At 52.1% G+C, this 22,573-nt stretch overlaps 1 protein-coding gene across 2 annotated transcripts; it reads right to left on the reverse strand.

The window, feature by feature from the left end:
* Positions 1–7,048: 7,048 nt before the first annotated feature.
* Positions 7,049–20,820, reverse strand: DMKN (dermokine). 2 transcript variants are annotated; one of them, XM_032841979.1, is made up of 21 exons: positions 20,354–20,820; positions 19,878–20,093; positions 19,706–19,762; positions 19,366–19,416; positions 19,023–19,205; positions 18,379–18,432; positions 17,931–17,996; positions 17,619–17,669; positions 15,994–16,038; positions 15,335–15,388; positions 14,353–14,403; positions 14,158–14,205; positions 13,902–13,949; positions 11,655–11,711; positions 11,304–11,351; positions 9,632–9,676; positions 9,471–9,512; positions 9,089–9,157; positions 8,030–8,053; positions 7,869–7,916; positions 7,049–7,369 (listed from the first exon to the last, which is right to left on the reverse strand). In XM_032841979.1, the coding sequence occupies exons 1-20, from the start codon at positions 20,729–20,731 to the stop codon at positions 7,869–7,871; spliced, it is 1,635 nt and encodes a 544-aa protein (XP_032697870.1). In that variant the 5' UTR covers positions 20,732–20,820; the 3' UTR covers positions 7,049–7,369. The 2 variants fall into 2 exon arrangements, with proteins under 2 accessions (XP_032697870.1, XP_032697869.1); XM_032841978.1 differs by lacking the exons at positions 7,049–7,369; positions 7,869–7,916; positions 8,030–8,053; ... (3 more) ...; positions 11,304–11,351; positions 11,655–11,711 and adding an exon at positions 12,115–12,255.
* Between the last annotated feature and the right edge of the window lie 1,753 nt (positions 20,821–22,573).

The raw sequence follows: 22,573 nt of genomic DNA on the forward strand, positions 1-22,573 counted from the left end.
TTCAGTTCCCATGATACCCTCACACCCCACATGTTGCCCCTCTGTAGGCTCAGGAAGCCTCCTCTGTCTTTGTAACAGCACCTCCCACTTGGCTGGGCTACCTGAGGAGACAGGGCTTGAGGAACACTCACTAGCACAAATGGCCAGGTGGCAGGGGCTATCGCGCAGTCATGCTGCTGGAGGGGATGAGCAACAAAATACCCGAGGTGTGTGGAGTGCCTCTCAAAAGGTTTTCTGGAGGAAAGTTTTTATGTGTAATGGATTCTAACTGATTAATGAGCAGTGGCTGAAGGAGCTTATTAGCCAGCATTCTGTCAGCATAGGGTCAGCTCCGGGAGCAGAAGGAGAGAAGAATGGACAAAGGAGAACGGATACTGTATAATCACCTCCACTTAGGCATGCTAATGGGGGAGCACTTTGGCCTGGGGGACCCAAAGCACCAGATGAGCCAAACACCATTATCTTATTTGCTCTAGAGTTCTTTTGTAACAAGTTGACTTCCCGGTGTTTTCCTCTCCACCAAATGCTAATGCTGCTGATAATGTTAGCCAATTTATTGATATGTTATTATGTGGCTGGCATTGGGCTAAGTGCTCTACATGAACGATCTCATTGAAATAGCACAATGATTCTATGAGGTAGATATTATAATTATCCACATTCTGTAGGCAGGGGAACCGCAGCATGTAGAAAGCTTAAGTGACTCACCCAAGGTCACACAGCCTGTGTGTGGCAAGGCCAGCATGAGAACCCTGGGATTCCAGGGCCGGCACCTGGATCGCACCCATGCTGTACTGTGGCGTCGTGTCCTCCAAAGGACCTCGCCAGCCCATGTAGCACATTGCATGAGTCAGGCCCATGCCGAGAGCTCGGGGGCAGGCTGCACTTAGCCCCCATTTGTCCCGTGGCTCAGGTGTCCCTTCACAGCATGCCGCCTGCATAGCCATAGGTGGAAGCTCCTTGCATACAGGCATTAATTTCAATGAGTTAACCTGTACATGTTGGGCGGAATGAACACAGAAAATTAAGAGATTAATGGCCCTCCACGAGCGTATGCCCCAGAATGAACCTGTGATTGTCTCGGACTCCAGGTGCCTCTTGGAGTAGGAGCACCTTGGTGCACCAAGTGTGTGTTTAAAGACGGCTGACCCATTCTAGTTCTGGTTTTATAGTTCAGTTGTTTAAAAATAAGTACTTCTGTATAATGCCTCTGAATACAATGTGCACAACTGAAGAAATCCATTCTCCCGCTGGAGAAGAGAACTGGCTGTGCTCGACAGCTTTGTTTCCACTTGGTACCTTCCTGATGGACCCTCAAGGGCAATCTTGGCTTTACAGGATTTATGCTTACAGTGCTAACTTTAGAATGTAGCATCTCTGTGCTGCCTCAGTGGATTGGTTTCCCGAGTGCCTGGTCCCGTGGTTGGGCAAGTGGGAGAAGAAAAGGAGAGGGGAGTCTCACCATCCCAGGAGTTTGGGTGACGGGTGGCAGGAGAATCATTGGATTTCAGCAATGCATTGGATGCATCACATAGGATTAATGGTGTCAGGCAGAGTCACACAGCCTGGCTCTGCATCAACCCATCTCCAAGCCCAGATGATCTTCTAGTTCCTTCTTGGAGACTACCAGTAAACCCCTGTTTTCCAACAGGCCTGCCCCCACCCCACCCCATATTTGCCAGAACTTGAGTGTGGGTAGGAGACAAGGCCCAGCCCTGATTGCTACATTACAGACACACCTAGGGGCTAGGAGCCAGACTCCTGGGTTCAGAAAGGGAATGTGGGATTTGAAGGGATGCACACCAGGGCCTTGGGACCTTGGTGAACACCTAGGTGAAAAGCCTAAAATCTTTGAAGAGAAAAGGAGCTGGGGTGTGGGGTATTGGGAGGCAGAATTCGGGACATCCTGTCCCTTCCTTTCCTGTGCCTCTCCCAATGTTGCTATCACACCCAAAAAAGCAGCCATGTTGTCCAACAGGTCTGGTTTCTTCTTTGCCACCCACTTTTTGTCCCTGTGTACCCTTTGCTTATTGAACTTCTCCCAGGAAGACTTCCTGGATCAATCCCACTGAATTCTGATCCCTCCTCCCATTCTCTCATTCACAAATATTGAGCAGCCACTTTGGCTCTTGGCTCTGGGAATTCAAGATTGATAAGGTACCTGTCCTGTGGAACTTATGTTCCAGTGGAGAAGACAGATCATAGTCTAATTAAAAAAAAAAATAGGGAATACTATAACTTCTGAGAAGGGCAAGTTGTGGGGAGAAAATAAAACAGGTTCAATGTGATTGCAATCAGGTAGGTATCCTTGGTTCCACTGGCTGGGTCGGGGGACATCTGAATGTGGACTGAAAGCAGTTCAAGCTCCTGTCTTCTGAAGACCTTGAGTTGTGGGGACAGGAAGCTGCAGCATTCCTTGAGAGTGTCTCCCAACAGGTCTGGGTTGACAGGAAGAGGGAGGCCGGAGCCGTATCATCCCCAAGCCACAGTGAGGAGTTGGGACTTCATTCTAGGGCTACTGAAAAACTTATCGAGGATTCTGAGCATGGATCCTTCCTGGGTGGCATGGGAGAATGGATTTTAGGGAAAAATGAAAGTCAGAGGCTGCTTCAGGAGTCCAGGAAGGAGAAAGGGACATCCTACCCTTTTATCAGAGAGTCCTTTACACCAGAGGGCCTTTGCCTGCATCAAGTGGCACTTTGAACTTTAGAGGGCTGCTTCCAGCCCTTTGGACCAGGAATACCCTGAGAGTCTAGAACCATGTTGACCATCTCATCTTCTCCCACCGTCCCTCAGGGACAGGCTGCAGGAGACCCGAGTTCCTGCTCTTTTTGATTCATCACCCACATTCTTGGCAGCCAGCTGTCAGTCAGCCAAAGAATTGGCTGACTACCCTGGGAGAGCTTGGTTCTCCTCCCTGTGGCTTCCAGGAGGTACTGCAAGGCCCTCCCTACACAGCTGAAATCCAGGACAAGGACAAGCAAGCACACCTTGGAGATACAGCAGGTTGGGTTCCAGACCACCACAATAAAGCAAGTCCAATGAATTTTTTAGTTTATTTTTTAAATAATTTTTAAAGATTTACTTACTTGTTTTAAAGAGAGAAAGAGAAAGCACAAGCATGGGGAGGGGCAGAAGGAGAGGAAGAAAGAATCCTCAAGCAGACTTCCTGCTCAGGGTGGAGCCTGTCATGAGACTCAATCCCAGGACCCTGAGATCATGACCTGAGCCAAAAACCAAGAGTAGGATGCTCAACCAGGCACTCCATTGAGGCAAATGAATTTTTTGGTTTCCCAGTGCACATAAAAATTACGTTTATTACTATCCTGTTGTCTAGTAAGTGTGCAATAGCACTATGCCTTAAAAAAAAAACAACGTACAACACTTTATTGGGCATCTGGGTGGCTCAGTCGGTTACGCATCTACCTTCGGCTCAGGTCATGATCCTAGAGTCCTGGGATTGAGCCGCATAATGGGCTCCCTGCTCAATGGGAAGCCTGCTTTTCCCCCTCTCTCTCTGCTGTTCCCCCTGCTTGTGCTCTGTCTCTCTCTGTCAACTAAATAAATAGAATATTTTTTAAAAATATGTTTAAAAAACCACTTTATTGCTAAAGAATGCTCACCATCAAGTGAGCTTTCGGCAAAGTGTAATCTTTTTGCTGGTGGACGGTCTCACCTCGATGTCCATGGCTGCTCACTGATCAGGATGGTAGTTGCTGAAGGCTAGGGTGACTGTGGCAGTTTCTTAAGACAAACTGAAGTCTGCTGCATCAGTTGACTCTTCCTTTCATGAAGAGTTTCTCTGTAATATGTGATGCTGTCAGGTAGCATTTTACCCACAGTAGAACTTCTTTCAGAACTGGAGTCAGGCCTCTCAGATTCTGTTGCTGCTTTATCAACTATAAGTCTATGTCATGGTCTAAATCTTTTGTTGTCATTTCAACAGTCTTCACAGCATCTTCACCAGGAGTAGATTCCATCCCAAGAAACTGCTTTCTTCACTCATTCATGAGAAGCAGCCCCTTATCCCTTCAGTTCGATCATGAGGTCGCAGCAATTCAGACCCATGCTCAGGCTCTACTCCTAATTCGAGTTCTCTTGCTATTTCCCCCACATCTGCAGTGACTTCCTCCACTGAAGTCCTGAACCCCTCAAAGTCATCCTCGAGGGTTGGAATCACAGTCTTCCTAACTCTGGCACATGTTCATATTTTGACCTCCTCCCATGAATCACAAATATTCTTAATGGTATGTAGAACAGTGCATCTCTTCAAAAAGTTTTCAATTTATTTTGCCCAGCTCCATCACAGGAACCACTATCTATGGCAGCCATTGCCTTACAAAATGGATTTCTTAAATAATAAGACTTGAAAGTCACAATGACTCCTTGATCCTTGGGCTGCAGAATGGGTGTTGTGTTAGCAGGCAGGAAACCCTGATCTCACTGTCCACCTCCATCAGAGATCTTGGGTGACCAGGTGCCTTGTACGTGAGCAGTAATATTTTGAATCTTTTTTTTTTTCTGGGCAGCAGGTCTCAGCAGTGGTCTTAAAACATTCTGCAGACCGTGCTGTAAACAGATGTGCTGCCATCCAGGCTTTGTGATTCCAGGTATAGAGCACAGGCAGAGTAAATGGAGCATAATTTTTTTGAGCCCTAGGATTTTCAGAATGGTCAGTGAGCAGTGGCTTCAACTCAGTTACCAGCTGCACTCGCCCCTAACAAGAGGGTCAGCCTGTGCTTTGAAGCTGAGAAGTCAGGCATTGACTTGTCGCCAGCTTTCCAAGTCCTAGATGGCGTCCCCTTCTAATAGACGGCTATTTCATCTGTACTGAATATCTGTTGCTTAAGTCCTTCAGGAACGGCCTTGGCTCCATCTTCTGGGTCACTGGCTACAGTTTCTATGTCAGCACTTGCTGCTTTACCTTGTGATTTTGTTATGTCATGGAGATGGCTTCTCTCCTTAAACTTCATGAACCGCCCCTTGGCTAGCAGCTTTTCTTCTGCACCTTCCTTACCTCTCTCAGCCTTCACAGAATTGGAGAGAGCCAGGGCCTAGCTCTGGATCAGGCTTTGGCTGAAGGGAATGTTGTAGCTGGTTTGAACTTCCATCCCAACCACTGAAATGTTTTCCCTGTCAGCATCAAGGCTGTTTGCTTTCTGATCAATCATGTGCTTACTAAAGTAGCACTTTTCATTTCCTTCACGTACTTTTCTTTTGCATTCTCAAATGGCCAGGGAGCAAGAGGCCTAGCCGTCAGCCTGTGTCAGCTTTCCACATGCTTTCCTCACCAAGCTTAGCCATTTATAGGTCTTGATTTAGAGTGAGAGACACACAACTCTTCCTTTCACTTAAACACTTAGAGGGCCAGTGCAGGGTTATTAATTAGCCTAATGTCCTTTCTTAAAAAAAAAAAAATTAGAGGGGGGAGGAGCAGAGGGAGAGGGAGAGAGAATCCTTAGCAGACTCCCTGCTGAGCATGGAAGCCGACAGGGGGCTCCATCTCCCGATGCTGAGATCAGGATCCAAGCCAAAACCAAGAGTCGGATGCTTAAGCAGCTGCGTCACCCAGACACCCCAATTCCAATTTGGCCTAATTTCAATATTGCTGTCTCAGGGAATAGAGAGGCCCGAGGAGAGGAGAAAGACGGGAGAACAGCCAGTCAGTGGAATAGTCAACACACACAACATCTATGGATGAAGTTTGCTATCTTACATGGATGGCCTATAGGGCCATCCTTATATGGATATATAAGGTGGTGTCCCACAATAATTACAATAGTAACATCAAAGATCAGGGACCGCAGACCACTGTAACAGATATAATAATAATGAAGTTTGAAATATTGAGACAAAATGTAACACAGAGACACGAAGTGAGCAAATACTATTGGAAAACTGGGTCTAACAGACTTGCCTGATGCAGGGTTGCCACAAACCTTCAGTTTGTAAAAGACGTAATATCCACAAAATGCAATAGAGCACAGCACAATAAAATGGGGGTATGTCCACAAAGTGGTAGCCCCAATTTAAGGACAAAAGTGAGAAGAGGATGCAGGGCAAAGGAATGGTCTTCCTCTTTCTCTCGCCCAGATGGGTTTAATCAAGACAGTTTCCCCAAGTCCATTTTGGACCAGGTTTTTTTCATTTATTCACCAACTGTTTGAGGCCCACCCTTTGTCCGGTACTGTGGTCAGTGCTGAGGATGGAGCGATGATGACCAAGGCAGACAGGAGCTGTGCTCTCGGGGAACCTGCAGTCTCAGAGGGAGACGCCGAGGCCAGCAGGGCGCTTCCTGTCCTCCTTTTTCTCCCTGGGTCCCTGCAGGGGTGTCGGGGATGAGTGGTGGGGACTCCCTAATTTGGAGACATTATATGGCCTTGATGGGATTTTGACTCGGAGACTCTAAGTGCAGACTCTCTAGGCCTGTCTGCAGAGTTGCTAGGCTTGGGATAAGCCTGGGCTCAGCCTGCGCCAGGAACCTCTGCCTGTTTCCTTGGCACATTCATAGAGTAGAAGTCTCCGCCACCCCCTCTGTATCCCAGAGACGCAGAGCCACTGCATACAACAAGGCACTGGGCTGGTCATGAGCCACTTGCCCACATCTTCCTAAGCACACAGCCTCATCCACACCTCCATGTGTTTACAAGGCTGGGGCATGTGCTCTGCTAGCCCCTGGCCCCTATTCTTGCACCTTCCTGACCCTCTGGGACTGGCCTCCTCTCTTGAAACCCCCCTTTACTTCCACCTCCTGATGTGGATGACTTCCCTCTTGCCTTCTCAGGCTAGCAGAACACCTCTGAGAGCCTCAGCTGGGGGGCATGGCATTCAGATGGAGGCTGGGCCGAGATGACATCTTACAATGAAGAAACTGAGGCACAGGGAGAGCAGCTAACTACGGCTTGTCAGGACCCCCCAGGTCTTACCTCTCTCAATTCCCCCATTGGTTTACCACTCTCAGCAGGAAGGCAAATTATCTGCCCCTAGATCACTTCCATCCTCCCTGATCAGGCCATCAGCCTAACATTAAAGAACACAGCTTGGGAAATTGTAAGGAAACAAGATTCATATTTTATTTCCACAAAGAAACTCAAAAGTAGGAAGCTTCTCCTGAAGAACTGTCACAGTGACTTGAGGTCACAAAACGGAGTAGGTGAACAAAGTGGCAGGTTTATCTGATGAGGTTGCTGGACAAGGAGACCTCACAGTTAGAAGAAACGAAAGACAGGCAGACCAAGTCCCCAACCTAGAAAAAGCAGATGTCAACACCCAGGCCAGGTCTGACACAGGGAGAGAGTTGGGGGCAGGGCACAGATGGGCTCCTTGACGGCTGATGTTCAGGGCCTCGGTCCTGATTGGAAGTAATTTTCTAGAAGGAAAGACAAGACCGAATAGTACAATTTGGCTATTCCTGAACGTGTTGAAACCGGGTATCCTTTCATCCAGCCTCTGCTCTCCCAGTTTTTTGGTGTCCTATCTGTTTCACCTGCGTGTCCCCTTACTCTTACTTCTCCCTGAAGCAGATTTTGTGGTTCTGCCAAGCTAATCTATTGCCCTTCCCCACTGGCGACTTACTTCCTCCTGCAGTTCCCCCAGACCCTTCTGTCCTGTCCCTCCCCTCCACCTTCCCTCTGGCTGTCCCTGCACGGCAGGGGCCTCTGACGGGCCTTCCATCTGTTCTCAGAGGGTGCTTTCCAGGTGTCCTCACTGGTTTCCTGATGAGTCTTTCTCCACTGGGATCTCGTTCTCCATGCCTTTAGAGCATCCACCCAAAGCAAAGCAAATGCCAAGATCCCAACCCTGCCCCCCCGGGGTGGCTGCTTCTCAGCTCCTGGATGGAGGCCTGCACCGCTCGCTCTGGCACTCACCTACCAGAACTTCACCCACTGCAGCAGGCCAGGGCGCACCCGGGAAGCCTGTGGGACATAGAGAACATTTGAGTGGCCGTGGCCCTGACCCTGGCCCTGCACGCCCTCTGGACCCAGATCCCTTCTCTCAGGAGCCCGATTTTCTCGGCCTCACTACTCACCGAGGAAGAAGGCGTGGTTATCCCCTGGAAAGAGATCAGAGGAGGTGATGTGGGGCTACAGTGACCTCTGTCTTGTTCTCGGGGCCCAGGAGGGACCCGATGGCAGGGGCAGGCTCAGACCCAGTTTATCTCGGAGGCCCTTGGGTCTGACTGTGGACATTCAGCCCATGGACTTCTTTTCAAAGCAGATTTATCATCCTAAGTACATTTACCCAAGATGAGCACACACTGGCCAAGCAGAGTGAACAGAAGGTAGATAGGGAGATAGATGGATGGAAATTAGCAAGTGGATACCCACGGACAGCATTAACTACTGCTTCACCTGTTCCCAGTCAGGAGGTGACTCCTGATCTCTCAGTATAAGTCCCGTCCCTGAGGCCAGGGGCTTCCTTGTTCTGAGAGATGGCGGGAAATAGCACCTGCTTTTTCTTCACCAGTCCAATTAGTATTTAGCATGTTCATTTACTGAATATGTAAGGTTGCCTTCTTTGCATCTGAATGAAACAAAATTCTCAGGGTTGGGTTTTTTTTTTTTTTTCCTTTTCTGTTATTCCCTTTGTGGAACAAAGCATTAATTTTCCCACCAACCACAGGTTTCTGGGCAAGCCTCCCCTAAGTGTTAGCGCGCCCTCCTCTCGCCTTCCGCCCATCCCATGAACAATGGGATGTCAGCAGTTACAGAGGCAGAGGGAGCAGACTCTACGACATGGGAAGGCTACTTGTTTTGCTGTGTGTCATGTGAGGTTTTTTTAGAGCTGTATATCCCTCTTTGAGAGGATGTTGGTTCCCAGTTTTCTCCAGGGCATGCGACACAGCTGCTGCCCCCTTGTAACCTTTTCTGAGTGCGTGGGAGTGAAGAACACTGAACCTCCCACCCTCCACTTCCAAATGGCTCTCAAGGAGCCTGAGTCTCCCTACGCAGGGGCGGAGAAACATGACTGTCAAAATGAACAGGATTCCTCCTTGGCCTCGGCTAAGCCTGGCTGTGAAAGCCTCCCTTGCCCCCCCCCACCCTATGCAGAGACCGCAGTGGGGAAATAAGGCAGTTGGGAGTCTTACCTTAGAGGGGATCTTGGCTGAGTACTGCCCACCAGAAGGAGTAGGGTATGCCTGCTGGTTATAGGTATTCTGTGGAAGAAAGCAGGGGGGTAGAGAGAAGGGATGAGGGCATTTTGCTGTGGAATAAACACACCGGTTCCTGGCCTAGACCAGACCTGTTTCCAAACCCTGCCTTCCCTCCTTGTGTCATGCATTTTTTTCTGTAGAATCTCCTTCAGCCAGCCAGAGCCCATAGCCTCACCTCCCTTATAGTCTGAGTGGCCCTGCCTCCTCCTTCCCTGGTACCTCTCGCATCTCCTCAAGTATCACTTGGGAGGTGAAGGCAGGAGACCAGGGAAATGAGCGCGGTTTGAATCAGGTGGTCAGGTGGCAGATGTCTTACCTTAGAAGTCACAGCGGCCACTTCTTGCCATCCTCCGCCAGACTGAGAAAACAACAGCATGGGGGTGTGGAGGAGAGAGAATTTCAGATTGGCCAGCCCCGAGAACCAGACCGAGAGGGACCTGGGACCGTCAACGGCAGTCTGAGGGCAGAGAGACTCACCTGACCGGCGCCGCCCGACCTCTTCTGGAGCGATGCATCAGCACCCTTGAAAGGAGAGAGTCTCCGTGAAGGGGTCTTTGTCCAAGGTCCCTTGAGCCCTGCCGGACTTGCAGGGCTCCAGCAGCCTGCCACCCAGGCCCTGTCCTCCCGCGCAAGCACCAGCACACACGCATCCCGCCGCACCCCTCTCCATGGTCCAGGATCAGCAGTGCTTCCAGAGAAGCCAGTGAGCCTGAGGACACTGATGACCCCCAATAGATACAGGATAGATTTCTACACTCAGTGTGGGGGAGTGAGGCAACTGCCCCCACCCACACACTTGGAGCTCCAGCAGGCCAGCCTGGGACGGAGCAGGAATGGCAAGTGAGCGGTGCCTACATAGGCACCCTTGGGGCAGACACGACCCCTCAGCCCCAACCCACCTTCTACCGACACCAAACCTTGCTCCCTCCTTAGCCCTATAATTCCTATTCATAAATACTGTTCCCACAGGGTTCCTGGAAGAATGGGATTCTATCCTCAGCAAACAGAGGCAGAGTGAGGTGATTAGATTCACACTGGGCCAAAGGAGAGCGAAAGGGGAGAAATGTAAGAAAACCCATGAGACCCCGTGAGACACAGCGCAGGTGCATGGGCCATTCCCCTCTGCGGTTGAGGCAAGAGGAAAATTCTCAGCAGCAGGAGAGAAGTTTAGCTTCTGTGACCACCACCTCTCCACTTGGAACCCCCACTCCCACACTCCCCCTCCCCCACGGAGTTAGGGTGTTCCTCCTAACTCCGACTTAACTCCGACCGAATTGTAGCCCCATTCTTAGCCCTAACACTGAGGTCGTGACCACAAACGGCTTGACCACAGGCCTCCAGGGATTTTTTGCGTGGTCTGCATTTTTAAATTAGTTGTGAACACCTAAATTCAGATTTCCCTCAGACAACAAGGCACACTGGTCATTCATGAGTGCATGACAACACGCACCTGGAGGGCCCTGACGTCCCCCTTTGCGTGGCCCCACCTGTCCAGCCTCGTGTACCTGGCCCACACGGATGAGTGAGTGGGCAGCCTTAGCCTCAGTGCCCAAAGGCCACTGGCCGGGAAGAATCAAGATGCGGCCTTCTGCAGGACCCCTCCTTCCCAGAACCCAGATATTCAGACCTTCTGCACCTGCTCACACTTGACCACTGCCTGACCTGCTCCCCTCGTGCCTCCTGTTTCCTTTCAGCTTTCCTCCTTAACACCCCTTTTCCAGTCCTGAGAGTTGGCCCCGGCTCCAGGCCCCTCTGTCTTCCCCACCTCACATCCCCTCCCCTGCTCACCCAGCAGTACCCACCCAGCTCTGGCTCCCCCTGAGCCAGGCCATGCCCAGCAGGAACAGCAGCAGAGCAGAGAGGGTGGCGGGCTGCATGTTCCTGTGCCTGTGGAGGTCCCTGTCTTTGGCTTCAGTTTTTATCCCAAGGAGGACGGCCCACCCTACTCCTTCAGTAGTGACTCACGGGCTTCTCTCTCCTACCCCACCCCCACTTAGCCGTGCAGAAAGGGAGGAGAGTGGGAAGGGAGGGAGGAGCTCCCTCAGCAGGGAAGGTAAGCGAAAGGGACCGAATGCAAGCCATTGCCAAGAGCCCAGGTCCCATGTCCCCAGAGCTGGGCTTCCAGAACGAGAGGTTCTGCCACCCTTACCTCAATAATGGCTTTCCAGTTCAGGAAAGGGGTGTTGTGTTTGAAATCCTAGAGGGAGGAGAAGAGGTGAGTGGGGCACAGAGCGAGGAGTGTGGCAGCTTGTTGGAAAGGTGCAAGAATGAGTTTTGGCACCTGGGTCTGGTTTGGGGTTAGATGAAGATAAGCATACCAGAGCTTGAGGGTGTTAGCACTTCTGATGGTATTTGGGCGAGACTGTCCATCTCCCGAGATTGCCCATCTCACAAGGAAAAGAGGGCGAATTTTGTGACAGGTGGGCTGGAGCTTGAGGGAGGTGGGGAAAAGGACAGATGACCAGATCCCCAGTTCTCTGAAAAATGAGAGTTCTCCTACCTCCCAGAGCCGGCTGAAGTAGAGCAGGGCGCGTGTGCTGGGGCGTGGGACTTGGCCCTGTGGAGGAAAGGTGGGGTAGGGGTGAGCAGGGAGTTTGGCCTCCTGCTCACCTATACCCCTATTCCCGCTACCACCATCACTCAGCCTTCAGAATTTCATCATGACTAAGGTTTGGAAGGAAGCTGGGGTGTCTTAGGGACACCAGTAAATTGCTTTTGGAAGCAGAGGGGGAAAGAGAGACTAGATCTCGGGAGCCGCTAACCAGCCCCCCTCCCCCCTACACACACCACGCTCTTCGCTCTCCCTGCTTCCCGGGCCTCTGACAGAACCTCACTGCAGCCAAACCTCAGGACAGGACCAGGACCCCCAGCCCATTTCCTGAAGCTGCAGGGCTGTGGATGACCCTTCCAACCCCCCTGGAATGACAATGGAGACGTAAGAAAGGAGCAGAGACCAGGAGTGTGGGGCAGCTACGGTTTATTTCAAGGATAAGGGTTGAGATTAGTGGTGGAGTAGTGGGGTTTTAAGAAGGGGTTGGGGGCTCCCATCCATCTGGTAGCTCCTTGTCTGGAAGTCATGGGGTGCGAAAGCTCCTCTCGTCCTGGGCAAAGAAATAAGTTCTAAGAGGAAGCTCAAGGAGTAAGAATTCAGGACCTAATGGGCCCAGTTGGGTGGATCAGATCTCAGCTCCCGAAGTCAGCAAGGATCTTTTTGCCCAGGGCGGCTGTCATCCAGCCAAATCCAGAAATTCCAGTTTGGGATGGAACAACTCATACTTGCCAAGAACTGTTACGTATAGTCTCCCTGTTGTCACTGCTCACTCTGGCCCCAATGCTCAGCTCCCTCCCTGTGAAGGAGATGGGCCTTCTGTTCTCCTCTCTGCCCATCTCTGTCCTGCCCCCCTTCTCAGATCTGCTTCTGGGGAAGCTGCCCCAGATGGATCCTGCCTAACAGTGAGCACTCCCTTTACTGCCCACCCCACCCCCCCGCCCCGATGTACAAAAATGTTCACTGCCTTTCTGGCCCCCGGGGAAGTATCCATCTGTGCCTCTGACCCTAAGCTCCTCATGTTTGGGGGTCTGGTCTCCCCAAGATCCACAGTAAGGAGTCTCGCCCCTCTCAGACACCGTTTTCTTTAAAACAGAAAAGTCCATTTGGCTCCTTTAGTTCATCCAAACCTGCACTGCCCTGCACCTGGGAACTTCTGCCTCCCACATCTTTCACTTTCCCACCTTCTTCCCCAAGGCGCAGCCTTGGCCTTGCCTGAGTTTGGGGCTTTCTCTTCACCTCCCTGCCTACCACCACCTGTATCCCCCACGAGTTTTAGAGGGCAGGGACCCTTGTCTTCCTTCTTCTACTGTAAGGGTCAGAAGCTCAGCTGCTGGGGTGACTGTTGGGCAGCAGGCGTGTGGCTGCAGGAGAGAAACAGCCGCTATGCAGCTCCTGTCCATTAGAGCTCGAGGAAAGAAGGGCCCAGCGTTGCCTCATTTTTCAAGAGAAGTCAGAATTCCAAGTCATTTTGTAAAACCTCTCAATTTTTAAACTTTGGCAACTAATTCATAGTGTTTTTAAAATAAAAAAAAATAGTGGCTCAAACAAAGCACATCCGTGGGCTGTCACTTGCAACTTCTGCCTTTGGAGTTTGTTCGGATTATTGGCCTGCCTCTGCTCTGGAGGCGAGTCTGCTATTTGGGCGTCAGATCAGACTGGCCAGGGGATCCCTGAATGTGGAAGGGGTGGGCAGGGGGGGAAGGAGAAGCGGGTTCTGGGCTCCAAGTGCTTCTTCAACCTATGCACACCCAGGGCCCAGAACACCTGGCACCCAGCAGGCACTGGGCACATAATCACTGCCCTTCCCTTCTTTCTCAGCGTCAGTCCTCCTGGAGCCTCTAGCTCCTCCTGACTGTTCAGTCCTTCCCCTACAAGGACTAGGCCTCCTCACTCTCCCCTTAATCTTCCAGGTCTCAAAGGAGAAACTGAGGTTCACACCTGTTCAGTTTGTGTGTTGAGACATGAAAGAGGCCCATTCCTTCCTCCTCCCGGACTCCCAGCTGTTTCCAAACTACCCCCTCTTCTTGGCTCTGCCTCCTTCCTCTTTGTTTTTGTCATTTTTTTAAGCACTGGACAGAACGCCCTTCCAGTGCCATCATCACTTCCCCAGCTCCCCACATGGGGGGTTAGCAGTTAGCTTTCTTCTCTCTTTCCCTCTCCCACAAAGATTGAATGGCACGGCCTTCTAGCCCTTACCTTGTTTATGGCATCCCAGTTAATGAAACCCAGCTTGGATTTAAAATTCTGCAGAGATTAAAAAAAAAAAAAAAGGAGGAAAATGGCAAATTGAGTTGTAATGTGATATAATGTTGTCTCAGGACCTCAGGGCAAGAGGTCAAGGACCACCACTGACAGTCGGTCTTTCTGGAAAGAGGGCTTCAAGCCCACAGGGCAGAGGGACAGAACTTTGATTTTCCAAAAGAGAGTAGCAGAGAGAGCTTGTTGAACTCACCTTCCAGAAAGTGTCAAAATTGAAGATCCCAGGAGATGTCTGAGAATTCTAAGGAACCAAAGAGAAAGGGGATGAGAGTAGGAACCCACCCTGTGAGCAAGAGGCAGGGGCGGGAGCTCTGGAGGTCCGGAGGGGAGGCAAGGGATTGCTTGATGCCATGGTCCCAGCCAAAGGTGGGGTTATGCCTCCACTCACCAAGGTATTGATCCCACTGACAGCTTCACCTCTTCCGCTGGGCCCTTGCCACTGGGTAGGAAGGGGGGACTACTGTTCAAGGCTTGTGCCTTCTGTCATGCATGCCCACTATTAACCTGCTCCTGGCCCACCAGCTCTGCCTTTGCTCAAGCTCTGTGTACTCTGGGTAAAGCCACCTCCTCTCTTTTCTCACACAGCAGCTAGGAAGTCCCACCTTCTTGGAATGTTCTGCCACTTATTTCTAGAATAACCCTGTCCATTCCTTTGAATCATATTCTTATTCTGCCTCCCCCCAAAGCCTGTCCCAAAAAGACTGCTGGGAGCTCATGTGTAGTCCCACCACATGCCTAGCACAGTGCCTTATCCCACCACATTCCTGTGTGGAGATGTCTCCACTTAACAGAAGAGGGAAGCAAACTCAGCTGTCCAGCAGCATGCCTCAGGTTCTGTCTCCTTTTCGGACTCCACTGTCCAGATCCTGAATCATCTTGCTCTGGTCATGATTCAGAAAGCTCTGCAGTAACTGTGGCGTGGAGCTAGTTAGGTTTCGCCATCCCCATTTTACCCAAGAGGAGGCCCAGGCTCAGAGAGGCCAACTGCCCTGCCTGAAGATGCACAGAGGACAGGTGGGACGGCTGTCCCCATCTTCTAACTCAGAGGTCACTGCTTTCTAACTCAGAGGTTAACACTTCTTAAGTATGGTTTCCAAAAATAGCCCCTTGACCATTCTCCTGTTACTTTTGGCTGTGTTTCCCTTCTCAGTGATGATACACAGTGATGATCATAGTTTGTAGAAGGGAGAGGAATGGATGAACCAAAGAGACAGGGATCCCAGACCCCTGTTTAGTCTCCTGGTGGTCACTCAACCCAGAGTCAGAGCAGCTTGCAAGAAGGTACTGATGTTTCTGTTTCTTTTCCCCATCCCTTAGTGTTCTGTCCCCACACCTCTACCAGCCCTTCTCCTAATGCCATCTGTGCTCACCTGATAATTGTCTTGGGGACCCCCAACTAGACGACTGCCCTCTTTGCTTATTTCCTACAGAGAGAAAATGGAAGAGAGTCTGTGGAGGGCGCATATAAGATGAGAGGGCAAGATAGCAGGATGTGGGCAAGGGACTCCTGAATTAGGGCACAAACCCAGCAGATTTCCCGGATCCCCAAGAGAGGCTCTTCTCCCTGGCAAATCTTGCTTCAACTTCCTGTGGATTGGGTTATTACTCAATTGGCAACATAACCATCTCTTTATATTCACTTCTGCAACTGCCCAAAATCTAACAGGAAGGGCCACCAAAGTATCTGAACTGTCCCCTGGTTTTGAGGCAGAAGCCAGCCAGACTTTTGGACTAAACTGATGCAAACTGTAAGCCATGGTCTGGGCAGATGTGTTGCATTGGTCAGAGAGGGGCCACTGGCTGGAGAGTCAGTGGGAGCCTAGCAGAACAGAAGTCATCCGGTTCCTCTCCTCCTAAGTTAGAGGGAGGCACTTCTTCAGTCCCACTTTCCTGGTGCTGAGATGGATTCCCTGAGCTAAGATCAAGACCAGCCTGGGTGCAGGACTATTGGCTCTGTTAGCATTGCTGCTGCAAAGGAGACCTGCATCCCATCTCCCGCCACCGGTCTCGGTGCCGGTCATCTCCTTACCCTGAGATCACCATAGCCGCTGGAACCTCCCTGTCCTCCAAAGCCCTGAGGGATGAGACAGTGCAACAGAGATCATTGTTTTAGATCTTAGGTCCCTCCCTGCACCTTTCTGTATTGATTTAGTACAGTTCCTCTAATGGTCCTCATGGAGTTCTCTTTTGGAATTGGCCAAAATAATCTTGGAATACATCTGGAAGAATAATGTTTAAGAATAGATGAAGGTCCCTGGGTGGCTCAGTGGGTTAAGCCTCTGCCTCGGGCTCAGGTCATGATCTCAGGGTCCTGGGATTGAGCCCCACATCGGGCTCTCTGCTCAGCAGGGAGCCTGCTTCCCCCTCTCTCTGCCTGCCTCTCTGCCTACTTGTAATCTCTCTCAATCTGTGTCAAATAAATAAATAAATTTTTTTCAAAATGTTAAAAAAAAAAAGAATAGGTGAAAAAACACTGGAAAAGACAGGCAACAAAGGATGACCTGTACTGGCGGATATTAATGTACCATAAAGAAAACCGTGTCACGGAACAGATGGAGTCAGTTTGACCAGATAGAGCCCAAAGTATGAAAGTATTTACAAGTGACATTTTACATCAATGGTGTAAATAATTCAATGTGTGTGGCTGGCAACACCAGGTAAATATTTGGAGGGTTCAGGGGGCACAAGTTATACCTAGCTGGTACCCCCCCCCTTCTGTTTTTATCTGGTTTTCCCTTCATAAGAGAGCATGCAGCTCTGATCCAAAATGTGGGGCAAGTCTAGCCGAACTGAGGAATGGGACTAGATTATATACAGCAAAGTAAAGCCCTGGTAGATTAAAGAGTTAAATAGAAAAAAAGAAAGTATAGATGTATTAGTAGTTCTAGAAGAAAACCGAGGCCTTTTTCTTTTCAAGAGCAGAAGCCATAGAAGAAGAGACGGGTAAATTTGACTACGTATTTAAGACTTTGGTATACAAAGAACTAGAAACAGAGTTACAAGCTGGGAAGTTAGTTAGTTAGGAAATCGTTAGTTAAGAAACTAATACCTATCTACCCATAGAGGTTAGTATCCTTAATATCCGAGGAGCCTAATATTCAGGGAGCCTTCTCCCCATTGGCTCTGCTCACACCAGTGCACATCGGCCTTGCCAGAACCTGGTAGAAACCAAAATCTCAGCCCCACCCCAGGCCTGCTGACTCAGAACCTGCGTTCTCACAAGACCTCTAGGCTATTCGTGGGGACCTTAGCGTAGCACTTCCTCTTGTCAGTGCTGTAGATGCTGACAGAAAGCCCAGATTTCCAGAATAACTAGGAAGAAAGTCTGTGCATTCCAAACCCAGTTTCCAAATGCTGTCGAAGAGGTCATGGCATTCTGTTCAGGCCTTCCGTTTACTGGCCAGGTGGGTGTAGGTCACTTGAAGTGATTATGTTTCTAAAAGGACTGGTTTCTATGTGATTTTTCACAGCCTCCTCCATGGTATAAAGTGAGGCACATCATGTAAGGATTTGCAATTAATTATTACTTTGGAGATTTTTAATATTTGTAGGACTATGCATTTGGTTTCTTTCCCACGGACAGGGCTGGGATGAAGGTTAGCCTTAGGAGTGGCGCCAAGCAGGAGTGGGCACAGTCCCAAGTTTGGCTCTCACCTGACCCCCAGATCCTCCGGATATGCGGACTTCATTCCCTGGGCTATCACACTGTGAGAGAGAAAGAGACAGCTTTCCCTCTGTTGCAGCCTAGACACCAGGGGCAGCCCCCACACTGCAGCACGCATGTATCCCGTGAATCCGTTAACACTGAGGCTAGCCAGCAGCCACCCCACCTCGGCCCCATTCTCAGCTCTGGCCAGCACTCTCCCAGCTCTCCCATCACCCAAGGAGCCTCAGCACCTGTTATCTCCCCTCCCCTCCGGGAAAAGGAGGCAGATCTGTGCAAGTGTGCACTCAGCAGACACTCACCCCAGGTTTATTTCCACTGCCACTTCCGCCACCACTGCTACCCCAGGAAGACCCGGTATTGTATCCCTACGAGGGGAACAAGAGTCCACACAGGGTCTTAAAAGGATTCAGTGGGAACCAGATCGTTGTCAGGACATTATGATTTGTTTTACTCCCCTCTGCCAACCTCCATCTCTTCCCATTTTGAGCCGCTGGCCACTGAGGGAAGTTATTCAGAGCACAAAGGACAGGTATGACCAGGTGTATTTGGAAATGCAGGACAGTTTGGGGATTTTTGAGCTGTTGTCCTCTCCCCCACCACATGCCAGAAGCCAAAAAGCCTTTGGAGCCTAACATCTTAAGAGCCTTGATCCTGGCACCTAAGGGCTTGTCCTGTCCTCCCCCTTCTTCTCCATTCCCCTCCCTCTCCTGGAACATAGGTAGAGGAAGGGACCCCAAGAGTCCTTACCTGTGAACCTGAGTAGCCGCTTTGAAAATTCCTAGAATTTTCTAAGGGACGGTCCTAGATTGGGAGGGAAAACAGATAGTATGTGGAGCAGTAAGTTAAAGCAGCTTATGTGACCTGGCTTGTTCACCTTATTTACCCCTTCTTGCCTCAGACCTTTCCCAGATACCCGGGGGAGCCAACCCCGCTTTGCAGGGCCCCTCTGGGAGAGTCGCCCCAAGCCAGCTGCCAGGCTACAGTCCACTCTCCCCCCAGTCTCCTCAGCCCTTTGGGAGGGGCCTCCCATGCCCTGTATTTATCACCCCAGCTCTGTACGTGTCCTTGTCTCCGTGTGTGGGACGGTCCTGCGCCGTTCTCTTGGGAGCTTCCCAAGCCCATTTCCTGCATCCACCTCTCTTCTCCCCTCTGCCACCCCCAGCTCTAGTCCTACCCACCAAGCGGGCGCGGCCGCGGAAGTGGGTTAGACAGGAGGCAGGGCATCCCCACCCGTGCCGGGCGGAAGGGAGCCGAGTGGGCAGACGCAGCAGCGGGGGCACCTCTGCTGAGGCCCCGGAGAGCCGGCTGTGTAAGGAAGCCTGCCTGGGGGGCTGCGAAGGTGGGGAGCAGGAGCTGAGGAGCCCTGGGATGGTGAGCAGCAGAGAACTCACCCAGCTGGGCCCATAACTGCTGCCGCCGCTGTTGCTGCCACCGCTGCCGCCGCTGTTGCTGCCACCGCTGCTGCTGCTACCACTGCCACTACTGCCACCATTGCCATTGCCCCCACTGCTGCCACCACTGCCGCTGCCACTGTCACTGCCACTGCTGCTACCACTGCTGCCACCACTGCCTCCCTAAGGGGCAGGAAAGGACCAGAGTGAGAATATCAGGAGTGTTTGCTTCCCTCCCTCCCTCCCCTCCCTCTCTGGCTCCAGCATATTCCCCACAGCACAGTCTGAGGGGAGCTGACTCTCTACTCCCTGCACAACATGCTCTGACTGCCCATCCCCTTACCCCGAAGTTGCTAGAGCTTCCGCCTGAGCCGGATGGTGGGGGGTTGGTGCACTGCGGAGGAAAGTTTCCAGGAATAGGTGAGTTTCCAGACTTCAGTGAAAGCCATCGCCACAGGCCAGGCTCTCCTGCTTCCTGTGGCTTGGCCTTCTTTCCCCACCTGTTTCTGCCCCACGCCCATCCCACTTCCCTCCCCTCTTCCTGGCCTCCTCATCTGGCCCATCTCTTTCCTGTCCAATCTGCCTTGTACCTTGACTCCCCAGCCTTTCTTTCCTCTTCGTCTCTCCTACTTTCTGGCACATGCACCTGGACACCCTCTTCCTCCCCATACTCTTTCCCTTACCTCTGTATGTGAGTTGCTGCCTCTCACTGGCCCGTAACCAGGTTGTACCACAGTCCCCTGCAGAGAGGAGGAGGCCGAGTGTGGGTACCAACAGTAAGATGAGGGAGGCGTGGAGAATGTGGGCTTGAAGGGCAGGGGGTGGAAAGCCTCAGGGCTCAGGTGGTTACTGTACCTGAGCATTGGTGCCCGAGCTGAAAGACCCTCCGTTGCCTCCTTGGCCCCAGGAGCCTCCCTGAGAGTGGGTTCCGAAGCTGCCATCTGGACCTCTGGGATACCTCTGGCCCCAGGGAGTCCCTGGACCTCCAGAATTGCCTTGGCTGTGGCCTCCAGAGCCACCCTGGGAGCCAAAGATGCCATGGCCTCCAGATGGAGGCTGGCCGCCGGTTCCCTGCAAGAACAACACGCCTGCACTGAGTGTGTGTGCCCTTCCCCCTCTGTGATAGGGGAGGGCAGGCACAGCAGGACATAGGCAGAGGCAGGTAGAGGGAGACCCCAGCATGGTGAAAGAAGGAGGCGTCATCCCAAGGAGGGAAACCACCCCAGACAGCCACAAATAAGAGACCCAGTCATCCTTCCAACCAATTTCCAAGATTCTCAACCCAACTGCCCACAGCCTTCCATTTCCACACCCAGCTGCCCGCTACTCACCCAAGCACCGTTGCTGCCAGGCATCCCCTGCCAGGAGCTGTGCACAGCATCTCCTCCACGTCGAATGATGTTCTCAGCCTGTCTGCCAGCCTCGCCCCCAGTGTTCCCAAGGGCACGGGCTGCCTCCCCCATGCCATGACCCATGACTTCTCTGGTTGCAGAGCCAGCTGCCTCTCCAGCCCCTTGGCCAACAGCCTCTTCGACTCCATGGCTAATAGCATCTCCCACCCCTTGTCCAATGGCATCTCCTACCCCATGTCCCAAGGCCTCCCCAACACCTGCTCCAGCCCTCTCCTCTCCTCGCAGCAGTGGGCCAGCCTCCCCACTGCCCAGGCACAGGGCCAGCAGGAGGCAGGCCAGGGAGCCCTGTGACTTCATCTCTGCCTCGCTCCTCTCCCTCCTATCTTCTTCCGACCCGAGTTTTCTTCTCTTTGCCCTTCCTCTACCCCCGTATCTGCGTGTGCCCTCTGTGTTCTTCCTCCTGACTTATTCCCCGTTCCTCTAAGTCCGCAGCCTTCTCTCTCCTTTCCCAGACTCCCCTGCCTTCCCAGAGTCCTCCTCCTTGCCGCTACTCCTTATACTGTGGCCTGGGAGAAGGTGACGGGGCTGGGGAGCCCAGAGTCCCTCCCTCATGACTCAGGGCCAGCCACCGATAGGGTAATGAGCTGTAATTGTGAGTCTGAGTCTGTGTTGAAACAGAGAGGGAGCCCGAGCATCAGGGAGGAAGAAATGGGATGAGGCAGGTGCAAAGGTGTTCTGATTTCCCAACCCCAGGAATTTGGGGCGCAGGGTGGGGATGGGGGCATCTGAGGAGATAGGTGGTTGATGTCTCCTAGAGGTGGTAGGTGGAGGGGACTCAAGAGAAAGGAACCACAGGTAGGACCCAACCAGGAGGCAGGCGTAGGGAACCTGATGGGGCGAGACCCACCCAAGGTGTAACCCAGCCTGGATCAGGGGCACCGAGATGAGAGGCAGCTGCTTTCTTGGCCTTGCTCTCTCAGTTTTGGTGGCCTTTTTCTCTCCCATCTCTCTTCCCTCCCATGCTGCCACCTAAAGGTGACTGTCCTCACACTCTTCCATGCTTTCCACTCCACAGAGACTCTGGGAGTTGTGAGGCTGCCCTCAGTGGGGACCCCAGGTATGGAGGTAGGAAGTAGCCAGAGTGGTCATCAGGGCGTCTCAGCACTCGGGCTGCTCTTGGCTGAGAAAGCTGGGTGCGGAGCAGGGAACTGGGCGGGCCAGCCACCCCCAGGGGATGAGTGGGAGGGAGCAGCTGACCCAGGCACCCATCCTGTTTACCTGGCCCACAGGGGCACGTGTGTGAGCTCAGAGCCTCCTGAGAGGACTGGGACTGCTGCTTGCCCCACCCCAGCCCCAGTCTCCCCAGGACCTGGCGGCAGGGGAGGAGGGGACAGCACAAGCCCCCCACCCTGCCCCCTCCCAGGGCCCTCTGTCAGCAGCATGGCCCTCTCCCTGTCCCAGCTCAGGACACACAGCTCAGTCATCTAACCCGTCTCATCCCTGTCCAGCACCCGTCCACTTCTCTGCTCCCAGGGCCTTGGGGCCTCCCACTTGTCGCCAGCCTTGTATCACCGGAACTCATCACCGACTTAGGAGGGGCTGGTTTCCATCCGCCTTTCTCAATGTCTTTCAGTCAGTCTCTCTCCACCCCAGCACCCGCACCCCAGCTTGTAATATCCAGCACCTCTCACCGCGTAAACACAATCCCTGTCTGTCCTGGGCGCCTCCCACCTCCTTGTTATTCCACCTTCCTTTAATGAGAGTGATAATGGTGGTAGTGGTAATCATCACCGTAATTGTCACTGCGGCTCCAGTCTATCCATGGCTCTGGGTGCCCAGTGCCGGACTAAACACTTTAAGGCTCACACAGCCCTGGAGATAGTCTTAGAATTACCCCATTTAGAGACAGAGAATTTGGGGCTCAGAGGGGAATGGTGGTGTGTGATAGAGCCAAAGTCAAGCCCAGGCCTTCCCCACTCCTAAACTCTGCTCCCAGCACGTTCTGTTATCCTCTGTCTCAGACCTCCCACTGCTTGTCAAACCTTCATTCTTCTCTGGATGGAATTGGTGGTGGTTTTGCCCTGGGGCCTAATGGAAGGCAGGGGCCAGGGGCCAGGAGTAAATCTGAGGCCTCCGGATTGCTGATGGACACCTCAGCCCCTGAGCCAGCTGCTTCCGCGTCCGAGGACAGGACCACGG

The sequence above is a fragment of the Lontra canadensis genome, unplaced genomic scaffold (genome assembly GCF_010015895.1).
Source record: "Lontra canadensis isolate GAN:19392208 unplaced genomic scaffold, GSC_riverotter_1.0 scaffold125, whole genome shotgun sequence".
In the NCBI taxonomy this organism is placed as follows: Eukaryota; Metazoa; Chordata; class Mammalia; order Carnivora; family Mustelidae; genus Lontra; species Lontra canadensis.